This window comes from Bombina bombina, chromosome 9 (genome assembly GCF_027579735.1).
Source record: "Bombina bombina isolate aBomBom1 chromosome 9, aBomBom1.pri, whole genome shotgun sequence".
NCBI classification, from domain to species: Eukaryota; Metazoa; Chordata; class Amphibia; order Anura; family Bombinatoridae; genus Bombina; species Bombina bombina.
In genome coordinates this window covers 217,007,278-217,021,418 of record NC_069507.1, presented here as the reverse complement: position 1 = coordinate 217,021,418, position 14,141 = coordinate 217,007,278, and the positions used below count along the sequence as shown (strand labels likewise).

At 38.7% G+C, this 14,141-nt stretch overlaps 1 protein-coding gene across 1 annotated transcript in view; it reads left to right on the top strand.

Moving 5' to 3' along the window:
* LOC128640223 (CUB and zona pellucida-like domain-containing protein 1) overlaps positions 1–14,141 on the top strand; it is a gene marked incomplete at its 5' end in the record, with an annotated part of 101,509 nt that overhangs the window by 52,825 nt on the left and 34,543 nt on the right. Inside the window, 2 exons of the mRNA XM_053692625.1 lie at positions 10,101–10,312; positions 11,359–11,531. Of these exons, the coding sequence (XP_053548600.1) occupies positions 10,101–10,312; positions 11,359–11,531 (385 nt within the window). The remainder of the gene's footprint in view (positions 1–10,100; positions 10,313–11,358; positions 11,532–14,141) is intronic.

Genomic DNA, 14,141 nt, shown 5'->3' with positions numbered 1-14,141 from the left:
AAACGAGAATCAGTAGAGGTAATGGTATATATAAGAGTATATCGTCGATCTGAAAAGGGAGGTAAGAGATGAATCTCTACGACCGATAACAGAGAACATATGAAATAGACCCCGTAGAAGGAGATCATTGGATTCAAATAGGCAATACTCTCCTCACATCCCTCTGACATTCACTGCACGCTGAGAGGAAAACCGGGCTCCAACCTGCTGCGGAGCGCATATCAACGTAGAATCTAGCACAAACTTACTTCACCACCTCCATAGGAGGCAAAGTTTGTAAAACTGATTTGTGGGTGTGGTGAGGGGTGTATTTATAGGCATTTTGAGGTTTGGGAAACTTTGCCCCTCCTGGTAGGAATGTATATCCCATACGTCACTAGCTCATGGACTCTTGCTAATTACATGAAAGAAAAGCAAATTTAATGATAAAAGTAAATTGGAAAATTGATTAAATTAAAAGTCCTATCTGAATAATGAAAGTTTAATTTATACTAGACTGTCCCTTTAAATATAATTTAAATAAATATAAATAAAATTCCTATCATTAACTAAATGATTCCTATTTAAAACTAAATACTTACCTGTAAAATAAACCCTAAGCTAGCTACAATATAACTAATAGTTACATTTGTATCTATCTTAGGGTTTATTTTTATTTTACAGGCAAGTTTGTATTTATTTTAACTAGGTAGGTTATTAAATAGTTATTAACTATTTAATAACTACCTAGATAAAATAAATACAAAAGTACCTGTAAAATAAACCCTAACCTAAGTTACGCTAACACCTAACACTACACTATAATTAAATAAATTAAATAAATTAAATACAATTACCTAAATTAAATCAAATTAGCTAAAGGACAAAAAAAACACTAAATTACAGAAAATAAAAAACAAATTACAAGATTTTTAAATTAATTACACCTAATCTAATCCCCCTAACAAAATAAAAAAGCCTCCCCAAAATAAAAAAAGCTCTACCCTACACTAAATTACAAATAGCCCTTAAAAGGGCCTTTTGCGGGGCATTGCCCCAAAGAAATCAGCTCTTTTACCTGTAAAAAAAGTGCAAATCCCCCCAACATTAAAACCCACCACCCACACAACCAACCCTACTCTAAAATCCACCCAATACCCCCTTAAAAAAACCTAACACTGACCCCTTGAAGATCACCTTACCAGGAGAAGTCTTCACCCAACCGGGCCAAAGTCCTCAACGAAGCCGGGAGAAGTCTTCATCCAAGCCGGGCGAAGTAGTCCTCCAGACGGGCAGAAGTCTTCTTCCAGACGGCATCTTCTATCTTCATCCATCCGTTGCAGAGTGGGTCCTTCTTCAAGACATCTGACGCGGAGCATCCTCTTCATCCGACGGCTAACACAGAATGAAGGTTCCTTTAAATGACGTCATCCAAGATGGCATCCCTTCAATTCCGATTGGCTGATAGAATTCTATCAGCCAATCGGAATTAAGGTAGAAAAGATCCTATTGGCTGATGCAATCAGCCAATAGCATTGAACGTCAATCCTATTGGCTGATCCAATCAGCCAATAGGATTGAGCTTGCATTCTATTGGCTGATTGGAACAGCCAATAGAATGTGAGCTCAATCCTATTGGCTGATTGCATCAGCCAATAGGATTTTTTCTACCTTAATTCCAATTGGCTGATAGAATTCTATCAGTCAATCGGAATTGAAGGGGCTTTTTTATTTTGGGGGGGCTTTTTTATTTTGTTAGGGGGATTAGATTAGGTGTAATTAGTTTAGAAATCTTGTAATCTGTTTTTTATTTTCTGTAATTTAGTGTTTTGTTTTTTTGTACTTTAGCTAATTTGATTTAATTTAGGTAATTGTATTTAATTTAGTTAATTGATTTAATTATAGTGTAGTGTTAGGTTTTAGTGTAACTTAGGTTAGGGTTTATTTTACAGGTACTTTTGTATTTATTTTATCTAGGTAGTTATTAAATAGTTAATAACTATTTAATAACTATTCTAACTAGTTAAAATAAATACAAACTTGCATGTAAAATAAAAAATAAACCCTAAGATAGATACAAATGTATTAGTCATATTGTAGCTAGCTTAGGGTTTATTTTTCCAGGTATTTAGTTTTAAATAGGAATAATTTAGGTAATTATAGTAATTTTATTTAGATTTCTTTTAATTATATTTAAGTTAGGGAGTGTTAGGGTTAGGGTTAGACTTAGATTTAGGGGTTAATAAATTTAATATAGTGGCTGCGACGTAGGGGGCGGCAGGTTAGGGGTTAATAACTGTAGGTAGGTGGCGGCGATGTTAGGGACGGCAGATTAGGGGTTAATAATATTTAACTAATGTTTGTGAGGCGGGAGTACGGCGGTTTAGGGGTTAATATATTTATTATAGTGGCGGAGATGTCCGGTTCGGCAGATTAGGGGTTAAAAATGTTATTATAGTGTTTGCGATACGGGAGGGCCTCGGTTTAGGGATTAATAGGTAGTTTATGGGTGTTAGTGTACTTTTGAGCACTTTAGTTAAGAGTTTTATGCTACGGCTTTGTAGTGTAAAACTCTTAACTACTGACTTTAAAATGCGGTGCCAGTCTTGACAGGAGAGGGTCTACCGCTCACTTTTTGGCAGATTCGTAATACCGGCGTTATGCAAGTCCCATTGAAAAAAGAGGATACGCAATTTACGTAAGTGGATTTGCGATATTTTCATGTCTGGCCAAAAAAAGTGAGCGGGGAGCCTGAATCTGCAAGACTCGTAATACCAGCGGGCGTTTAAAAGCAGCGTTAGGACCGCCTAACCCTGCTTTTTAGGCTACCGCAAAACTCATAATCTAGGTGATAGTTTTTCCGCCTCTAATGCTGAATCAATAAGATAGGTTCGTCCTTCAACAGTGACTTTGAGTTTGGCTGGATATATTACTGTGGCCTGGAGGCCTGCTTTAATTATTTTACCACAAACTGGGGAGAGCTCCTTTCTTTTCACAGATGTTTTAAATGAGAAATCCTGGAACAACAAGATTTTGGAGTCACTTAATAGTATAAGTGGACATTTTTACGAAAATATTGTAGGAGCTTAACTGTATCCTAAAAATTTAGAAGTTTGGCGATAAAAGGCCTTGGTTTCGAGGCCCCCCCAGTCTGTGTGCCCTTTCAATGACAATAGGTAGGTTTGAAGAGGGGAAGTTTAATAGCTGTGCAAGTGTCTCAGAGGTAAATTTTATTAAATCTGTGTACTGTCTGTTTTCAGGTACTCCAATAATTTTAATGTTGTTTCTCCTTTATCAATTTTCAAGGTCATCTAGCCTATTTTGTAATCTAATCAAAGTAGTGTGATTACATTGTATTTTAGAATCGTGAGATCCTGTTAAGTCCTCCAGGTCAGAAATTCTTTGTTCAGCTTCTTGAATTCTTTTAGAAAACTGTCTAACTTCCTTAGTTAGATTTAAAAAATCTTGTTTAAGTTCTACTTTAATTAACTCAGACTTGGGGGTTAGTGCTTCAATAATATTATCAACCAAAGCTTGCGAATCGGGAGATTCATTATATCTTATATTACTAGCTGAGTGTATTTCAACAAGTGTCTCGGAGGAGTTTTTAGTCTTCCTCTCTCTATGCTTGGATGCCATGACTGGAGTTGTGGTTTTATTGTGAACAGGTGAGGTTAGGAATATATCCATATACAGTGATATTGTGAGAAAAAAAGAAAAGTGTCAATCAGTGATTTTAATTTATAGAACAAAGTCACTCGTGAAGAAGGGGAAAGTGAAAGAGAAAATAAAAAAGGAGGGGGTGAGGGAGTGAGGGCTGGGGTGAATAAGTGAAAAAAAGGTGATCTGTGAGGAAAAAAAAAAAACAGGGGAAAGGGGAGAATAAGTGTTAGGACCGGTTATGGCATAGAGGCACAGAGAACGGGGGTATCGATGTTGGAATTCTCTGAGAGTACAACCGAGGTATAGTTTAATTTAAAACCAGCAGGACTATATATATTCCCAGTGGTGTTGTTTCCCTGAATAAGGAGTATATAAATTAATTCAATTCGGTCAAAACTAGAAAGGTAAAACTACCAGTATGTGAGCGATAACCTTGCAGACAGAGGCTTGACAATAAACCTAAATGTTATAGATAGCAATTAGATGTTTGTTTTTTTTTTGGGGGGGGGTCTCTATATATATATACTGAGCTTAACCATCTAATTGAATTTAAACAAACCTTAGAGTATTTTCTTACTGATCAGTATTTACTTGAGGTGTTTAATTAAAGATCAATAGCTACTTACAGGAAGATTGTCTGTCTATGCTATATTAAGCAACTTAGAATAGGGATAGTGACACTTATAAAAATATTTTCTTTGATAAAGGGTGACCCCTGAAAAATGTAGATTTTAAACTGAGTTGAGTTGTGATAATATAAATGGTCTCTAGGGATCACTAAAATGCCATAAGGTAATAACACAGTCTGGTAGGGACTAAAAAGTATTATTGTATGTCTAAACCAGGAGCAGAATCATAAATGCATTAAATTACTAATACTAGCAGGCCCATTTATCAAGCTCCGTATGGAGCTTGAAGGGCCGTGTTTCTGGCGAGTCTTCAGACTCGCCAGAAACACAAGTTATGAAGCAGCGGTCTAAAGACCGCTGCTCCATAACCCTGTCCGCCTGCTCTGAGCAGGCGGACAGAAATCGCCGGAAATCAACCCGATCGAATACGATCGGGTTGATTGACACCTCCCTGCTGGCGGCCGATTGGCCGCGAGTCAGCAGGGGGCGGCGTTGCACCAGCAGCTCTTGTGAGCTGCTGGTGCAATGTTAAATGCGGAGAGCGTATTGCTCTCCGCATTTAGCGAGGTCTTGCGGACCTGATCCACAGTGTCGGATCAGGTCCGCAAGCCCTTTGGTAAATGGGCCCCTAGGTTTAGATGCTACAGACACATTTATGGTTTTCTTTCTTACTTATTTGTCAGTGCCCTAATAAAGATTACATTAGCCCAGTGAACTTACTTGTAGCTCTCAACTTATAATACGTATGTGGACATATCTAAAGTCGCTGGTCTCACTTGAGCTCTTTACCAAGATATTCAACCCCACAAACCAGGTATATTTTCTAAGAAGGATTACTTAGATATATGATATTAAACAGCTAGATATAGGCATAGCTTATTCCAAGGGTATGGGATGCTGTTCTCAAAACTCTTGTTGTTTGTTCTAGCAGTGGTGTGTTTAACTATCTGAGGTTATTCAGCTAAACTTCCCACCTTTTTACATAGCAAAATTTTAGTCAGGCAGAAAAAATAATAAACAACAAAAACGATATCCTACCATCCCAAAGTTTAGTTAACCCTCTGGATTTATGTTAGCTAACTCCAGCAGCTAATAGATAAGAGAGGGACAAGCTATATAAAAAAATAAAAAATAAAAAACAGAACAACAACAATTTCCCCTGGCATACTCCTCTGATACGGTACCTACGCAGATGTTCCCGTACTGCTGAACGGCATTGGAGAAAATCACGGAGTTCAGCTGATTTTCTTCATTACAAATTCATCTTGAACTCCTACTACTCTGCCCTTAATCTCCACAAGCAACACTACTTCTCTACTCTTATCTCTAATCTTTCTTCAAACCCAAAACGTCTGTTCTCCACTTTCAATACTCTCCTCTGCCCTCCCCCACTTCCTAATACAACTTCTCTGTCAGCTCAAGACTTTGCCAGTCACTTCATTAACAAAATTGACTCCATCAGACATGAAATCAGCTTTCAACACAATTCCATTCTCTCCCCCCCTCAAATACTCTCACTCAACCACAACCCTCATAACCTGAAACTTAGTTCATTCTCCCCTGTTACTGAGGATGAAGTTTCAGCACTTATACTGCGCTCTCACCTCACTACCTGTCCCCTTGACCCTATCCCCTCACAGCTGCTTCCCTCTCTCTCTGCTACCCTTACCCCTATACTAACACACATTTTCAACCTCTCCCACAGCATTGGTACATTTCCCTCATCGATAAAACATGCGCTGGTCACACCTATCCTCAAAAAACCTTCCCTTGATCCTACCACCCCATCCAACTACCGCCCAATTTCCCTCCTCCCTCTTGCTTCAAAGCTTCTTGAAAAACTAGTATATGCACGCCTATCCCATTTCCTTACGTTAAACTCCCTTCTTGACCCGCTGCAATCTGGATTTCGTCCCTATCACTCCACAGAGACAGCTATTGTTAAGGTCACCAACGACCTTCTTACAGCTAAATCAAAAGGCCACTTCTCTCTGCTTATCCTTCTTGATCTGTCTGCAGCCTTTGACACTGTCGCCCACCCTCTTTTGCTCCAAACCCTCCAATCCTTCGGCATCTGTGACACAGCCCTTTCATGGCTCTCTTCCTACCTGTCAAACCGTACCTTCAGTGTAGCCTTCTCTGGGGCCTCCTCTGCCCCGTCACCACTTTCTGTCGGAGTACCGCAAGGCTCTGTCCTCGGTTCCCTTCTCTTCTCAATCTATACGTCATCACTAGGTTCCCTAATTAAGTCCCACGGTTTCCAATATCATTTGTATGCCGATGACACCCAAATCTACTTCTCTGCACCAGAACTATCTCCTTCCTTGCTAACCCGTGTCACTAACTGTCTTTCTCACATCTCTTCCTGGATGTCCTCCCACTACCTCAAGCTAAATCTCTCCAAAACTGAGCTCCTCATTTTCCCCCCTTCCAAAATCTCCACCCCCAATATCTCTATAACTGTCGACAACTCCATCATTACCCCTACCCCGCATGCCCGATGTCTCCGGGTCACATTTGACTCAGATCTGCCGCTTCCACCTTAAAAACATCTCTAAAATTAGACACTTCCTAACACAAGACACAACTAAGATTTTAATCCACTCTCTCATTCTTTCCCGCCTTGATTACTGCAACTCTGTCCTCTCTGGTCTCCCCACCTGCCGCCTAGCTCCTTTACAATCCATAATGAATGCCTCTGCCAGACTCATCTTCCTTACACGTCGCTCTTCATCTGCTGCGCCTCTCTGCCAATCCCTTCACTGGCTTCCTCTTGCCTCTAGGATCAAACACAAAACTCTCACTCTGACGTACAAAGCCCTCAACTGCACTGCTCCCCCCTACATCTCAGACCTTGTCTCCAGATACTCTCCCACCCGTCCCCTTCGTTCTGCTCATGACCTCCTACTCTCCTCCTCTCTTGTCACCTCATCACACTCCCGTTTACAGGACTTCTCCAGACTGGCTCCCATCTTGTGGAACTCTCTGCCTCGCTCCACAAGACTCTATTCTAGTTTTAAAAGCTTCAAGTGCTCCCTAAAGACTCTACTGTTCAGGGACGCATACAACCTACGCTAACCTTTCCTAATACCAGTTCCTCTCCTCCACTGCAATCCCCTGAACCCTCTTAGCATGTAAGCCTAAAAGTCCAGCTGTTTGTCGATCACCTTCTTAAGAGCTGACTACAACAGTGCAACTCTTGGCAGGGCCCTCTACCCTATAATTGTTTTGTTATACTCCCCCTTTGTTTATAGCGCTGCGGAATCTGTTGGCTCTCTACAAATAACCGATAATAATAATAATAATAACTCATATATACAAGTACATATGTAATTAACAATCTCTTAACAGCGACTTCTGAGGTGTTAGCCCAGACTATGTAGTCAAATTTCTTAGCAGTCTGGAAGTTTGTTCTCTTGGAGATGTTTTTTTATTCCCTGTTAGTCCTAGTGAATTGGGAGGGGTGCTGCCGGTTAAGGCAGGAATTCAGATTGAAACAGTGCAGTTGTGCTACCTCAGGTGTTACGTATAACACAGTGTTTCTATGTCTTTCGCGTTTTTTCTCCTTTCTTTATTTTAACAAAAAGTCCCCAGTTCTTGCTATGAATACAGTTGAGGATAATTATGTAGCAAATAAAGAAAAGTGTCTCCCTTTGTGTTCCACCAGATTTCCCTTTACTTATGTCAACTAGTCTAGGGTTCAGTCACAAAACTGACTGTCGTCAATGTCCTCTCTACTCTGAAAGATACAGCAAGAGAGCATCTTAGTTTAAAGGGAGATGAGCCCCCTGAGACAAGCAAAGATCTTACCAGGTAACTCCATGAGCAGGAATATTTGGAAATCTACTTAGCCGCTTTCCCTTCTCACTTAAGTAGGTTGCAAGAATCACCCCTCACGCAGCACCGGTGGGAGGAGGTGAAATCTCGTGTGCAAATCCTGGTGAGATTGGTATCGTGCCTCCTTAGTGGGGCAGTTCAAGATACCGCAACTTAGCGTGAGGTCTAATGGCGTCTGTTTGCGATTTCGGCTGTTTCTGAAGTGTTGACCCAACAAGATGGCATAGAGGCTTCTCCCAGGCAAACAAGTGGAACCTTTTCTGGTGAGCGGGTATTTCAAACCGACTATGTCGGGGTAAATGATGCTCAATATATTGCTTGCCGGTTCCGCTTCAAAGGTATATCCATTTGCAAGGAGCTCCCCCTCACGCAGTACTAGTGGGAGGGGGGAGGTGTCTAGTATAGTTCCTAGTAGAAGATGTGTGGTTTCTTAGACTCACAGTGGTATCAGCACCTCAGCGAATAGCATGATTCAACTGGCGCTTCTGTAAGATCCGGGTGGCTCTCTAGCTCTAGCCCACCGGAACTCCAGGGCATCTAGAGCATGAAATTTTAAGCAACTTTCTAATTTACTCCTATTATCAACTTTTTTTCGTTCTCTTGGTATCTTTATTTGAATGTAAGCTGAGGAGCCAGACCATTTTTGGTTCAGCAGCTGGGTAGCGCTTGCTGATTGGTGGCTACATTAAGACACCAATCAGAAAGTGTTACCCAGGTTCTGAACCAAAAATGGAACAGCTCCTATGCTTACATTATTGCTTTTTCAAATAAAGATACCAAGAGAACAAAGAAAACTGATAATAGGAGTAAATTAGAAAGATGCATACAATTGCATGCTCTATCTGAATCATGCACATTTAATTTTGACTAGTCTATACCTTTAAAGTCAATCCATTGGTAATGCAGAAAAGAAACTGACAATCTTGAGTCATACATAGCTGTCAGTCACTGGTCTTCTTCAGGACTAGCTTGGCAGTACGTCTGTAGCAATACATTTAAATCCTGTTTTTTGAGACATTTATTTGTGCAGTGGGGAATAAACTCACACTTATGCTAAAGATGATAATTACAGGTTTAGTTTAAAATGACATATGGAGTGAGTTATTACAAATTACTTTAAGTGTATATACTACTTGATTTTTAAAAAATTGCAGATTTAATATTTACTTTTACGTTAATAATTTATTTATATATATATGAAATAATTTAATCACTGATTTGCAACAGATCTGTATACAGAAACCCTCTATTTGTTTTAGCAAAATTTGCATTTTTTGTAGTCTAGAGACACACTCCTTGAAAAGCCTTCTGAGATGGGCTCGGAATCTCGTGGAATTTACGCCAGCCTAGTGGAAAAAAACAAAAAAATTTACATTTATATTTAAATTACAGAAAAAGGAGGAAAAATATATCAGACATATTATTTGCATATTGTTTCTTCAATACATTATTTACATTAAACATTTTATGGGGGATTCATTGTTAAGTTTAATGTCCCTTTAAAATTGTATGCTCTATCTGAATCATTAAAGAAAAATCTTGGGTTTCCTATCACTTTAAACAGCTTTCCAATTTACTTGTATTATCTAATTTGCTTTGTTCTCTTAGTATCCTTTGTTTAAAAAGAAAGCATACCTAGGTAGGCTCAGAGGCATCAACAAACTACTGGGAGCAAGCTGGTGATTAATGGCTGCACATATACCCCTCTTGTCATTGGCTCATCTTATGTATTCAGCTAACTCCCAGAATTGCATTGCTGACCCTTTAACAAAGGATATTAAGAGAAATAAGCAAATTAGATAATAAAAGTAAAGTGGAAAGTTGTTTAAAATGATATGCTTTATCTGAATCATAAAAGAAACATGTTGGGTTTAGTGTCCCTTTAAGTCAAATCTATCCATGAGCTACCAGACATTGTTCAAGATCCCTCTGCATATGCACACTTTATGGCTTAGCATAATCTAAATATTAATACTATTCTTTGTCTTCTAGTATAGAAATGGACCCGTTATGCAGATTTGACTTCATCGCTTTGTATGACGGACCCTCCACTAACTCTCCAATACTGGATATCTTGTGCGGTCGCACTACTGCTCAGGTGGAGACCTCATCCAATTCTTTGACACTTATGCTGAGCACAGACTATATCAACTCTTATTTTGGGTTATCTGCTGACTATATTGTATTGCCCCAGTCAAATACAAGTGAGTGTCACCAATACAAAAATATACAAATTGTAATGTTGGCTTTTACTTAAATGTTACTGTAGATTTGCTTGAAAGGTAGAAGGCCTAACAGTTTTTATGTTTTGTGACGTCGCACACAAGATGCAAAGACAATGGCCACAATATCAGATAAAACATTTACTGCTAGGATATAAGGATTATATTATTTTTATTGGAAAGATAATGCATATATATTCTAAGGAATAAACAGTTGTGAAATGTTTTGCTGTTACAAATAATAACAGGTACATCATTTGTATGAACAAGCTTGTTAGAGAATTCAGTTTTACGGTGTTTAAAATCTGTACACAATTATCTTACTATACACAAATACCTTCTCAATTTGTTCTACAATAACTTGTACATTTCAACGGAACCTATAGTGCAACATTATACACTTTTCATGCTGAACTTCAATCTTTTAAAGTGCTTGAGGTTTGATGTGTAGACTCTTGAACATGTGTTTATCATCAAGCAAATGAAATGTATATAAGTACACGCCAGCAGTAATCTCCAATAGCACATTCAGAGAGAAAGCTGTATGCAGCTGCAAAGGTGGTATGGGTAGAAGAATACTCAGGTCATTTAATACCATTAAAGGGACATGAAACCATTTTTTTTTATGATTCAGATACAACATACAATTTTAAACAAATTTCCAATTTATTTCTATTATCTAGCTTGCTTCTTCTCGTGGTATCCTTTGTAAAAAAAAAAGTATACCTAGGCAGGAGCTGGGAGCTAGCTTCTGATTGGTGGCTGTACATATATGCCTCTTATCATTGGCTTAACATTTGTGTTCATCTAGCTTCTAGTAGTGCATTGCTGCTCCTTCAGTAAAGGATACCAGAAAAACAAAACAAAAATTGATAACAGAAGTAAAATGGAAAATTGCTTAAAAATGTATGCTCTATCTGATTCATAAAATAAAAATATTGGGTTTTATGTCCCTTTAATATGTGACCATTTTTACGCTATTAAATCAATGTGTCCTCTTTTAATTCATTTTGCTCTCTCCTCTTCAGGCTCTTTGACATGTTCAGGGGATGGAATGACAGTAATTATTAACCCATCGTTTCTGTCCTTTCTAAACTATCATGGTAAAGATTTAACATTAACCAATACAACTTGTGGGCCTGTGTCCACCAATCCTGTTGTATTTTATGTTCCATATGTGGGTTGTGGAACCGTTAAAAAGGTATGAAAATCAGTTTGTTTGTTTTTAGTTGGTGGGAGATCAGAACTTGTAATTCCTAATATAATTATATATAATAATTATTTTAGATAGATACCTGTATTTCAAATATTTCACCATTAGGGTTGTTAAATAGCTCATATTTTAAAAACCTTAATAAATATTATTTGTGACCATACAACAACAGCAGTATAATCACACCCCCTTACAATGTCATTTTTTATGATCAGTGCCCAAGACTTGGAGAGCGATTTATCAATCTGAGGCGGACAGGGGGCGCATATACGTTGCCCTGTCTGCTGCAGCTCGCCTCTGGCATGCTGAATTCCTAAGGCGGAATTCAGCATTTGCACACGAGCGCAATTTTGCGCTCGCGCGCAAACCTACCTCGGTCTTTTCCGACCAGGGAGAGTGACAGCTCCTGCCCGCGCGTGATTGGCTGTGCTCGGGCAGGAGCTGTCACTCTCCCTGGCCGGAAAAGACCGGGGAAATTGAATTTTGCCAATTAAGAAGTGGTCTGATGACTGCTGCTTTTTAAATATGGCGTGCAGGTTCTCTTGTGAGAACCTGCAGCTGTAGTGGGTCGAAAGGCTAGCGAAGCCTTTGATAAACCGACCCCATGGTGTTGCCAATACTATTATGGCCAAAAACTTACAAATACTCAAATACTATTACCCAGTGCAAAAACATAAAAACAAAAAAAAAAATTGTGAAATAAAAATTAATATGTGTAAGAAAAAACAGAAATGAAACTTTTAAAAGCAATTACAACCTTACACAAATACTGATTTAGACAACATCCATACCAAAAAAAGAGGAAAAATATTTTTTTAAAAATAAGAAAATTGTTAGAAAACATATAAAGGCAAAAAAGGATTTAGAAGAAGAAAAACAAATGGTGAAAAACAAACTAAATAAGCCCAAAGGTATCCCTAGGGGTGCCATATGTCATCACATAATTGATATAATAGTGGATGACTTCTTTAATGTGAATATTATTAATTTCATACCCAGGATTTTTAAGGTTTGGAACAATGTATGTAATACATAGTAAATATAAAAAGACTCATCCTTTTTCCTGAAACATGATTTCTTTCATGTAATTAGCAAGAGTCCATGAGCTAGTGACGTATGGGATATACAATCCTACCAGGAGGGGCAAAGTTTCCCAAACCTCAAAATGCCTATAAATACACCCCTCACCACACCCACAATTCAGTTTTACAAACTTTGCCTCCTATAGAGGTGGTGAAGTAAGTTTGTGCTTGATTTTTTGTTTTTCTTCTATGATTAGCGCTTCTAAGCATTCTGAAACCCAGTTCCTCTCAGAGTACAGTGTTTGTCAGAGGGATGTGAAGAGAGTATCGCCTATTGATTTTTATGGTTTCTCTCGCGGGAAAACTTTTCAAGGGTTCTCTGTTATCGGTCGTAGGGATTCATCTCCTACCACCCTTTTCAGATCAACGATATATTCTTATACCATTACCTCTGCTGATAGTTTTCAGTACTGGTTTGGCTATCTGCTATATGTGGATGGGTGTCTTTCGGTAAGTATGTATCATTATTTAAGACACTCTCAGCTATGGTTGGCGCTTTATGTATTTATATAAAGTTCTAAATATATGTGTTTACTTATATTTGCCATGAGTCAGGTCTATGTATATTTTCCTTTGCAGTCTAGCAGTTTCAGTATGGGAATCATGTTTTAGGAAGTTATTTTTTTTATATTTTCTTACCTGGGGTTTAGTCTTTTTTCCAATTTGACTTGTTTCTTTAAAATTCACGGGCAAATTTAGGCTCACGAGGGCGCAAAATGCTGTTATTTATTGCGGCATTCTTGGCATGAACATTTTTTGCCGCAAATGTGCGTCTTAGTTGACGGCAGGTTGTTTGGCGCGAAGTTGCGTCTGTTATGACGGGAGTTGTGTCATTTCCGGATGTTTGTTGGTGTTTTATTTTACCCTACTTCCTATATTCTCCTTGCCTTCTTTATGCTCAGTGGGCTATGCTATTTGCTTTTTTGCCTATTTTAGAATTTGCATTTTTTCCCATTTCTGAAACTGCTATATGAGGAAATAAGATATTTTGTTGTTAAATGTTTTTTTTTTCTTTTACATTTTACAAGATGTCACAATCTGATCCTGTCTCAGAAGCTGCTGTAGGAACCCTGCTGCATGAACACAGTTCTACCAAAGCTAAGTGTATCTGTTGTAAGCTAGCTGAGACTATATCTCTGGATGTAGTATGTAACAGTTGTCATGATAAGCTTTTGCATGCAGAAAATGTTTCTATTAGTACTAGTACAGTATCTGTTGTTCCTTCAACATCTAATGTATATGATATCCCTGTTGATATGAAAAATTATATTGCTGATGCGATACAGAAGGATATGGGGCATATGTATCAAGCTCCGAATGGAGCTTGATGTCCTTTGTTTCTGACGAGCCTTCAGGCTTGCCAGAAACAGCAGTTATGAAGCAGCGGTCACAAAGACCGCTGCTCCATAACCCTGTCCGCTTGCTCTGAGCAGGCGGACAGACATCGCCGGAAATCAACCCGATCGAGTACGATCGGGTTGATTGACACCCCCCTGCTGGCGGCCTATTGGCCGCG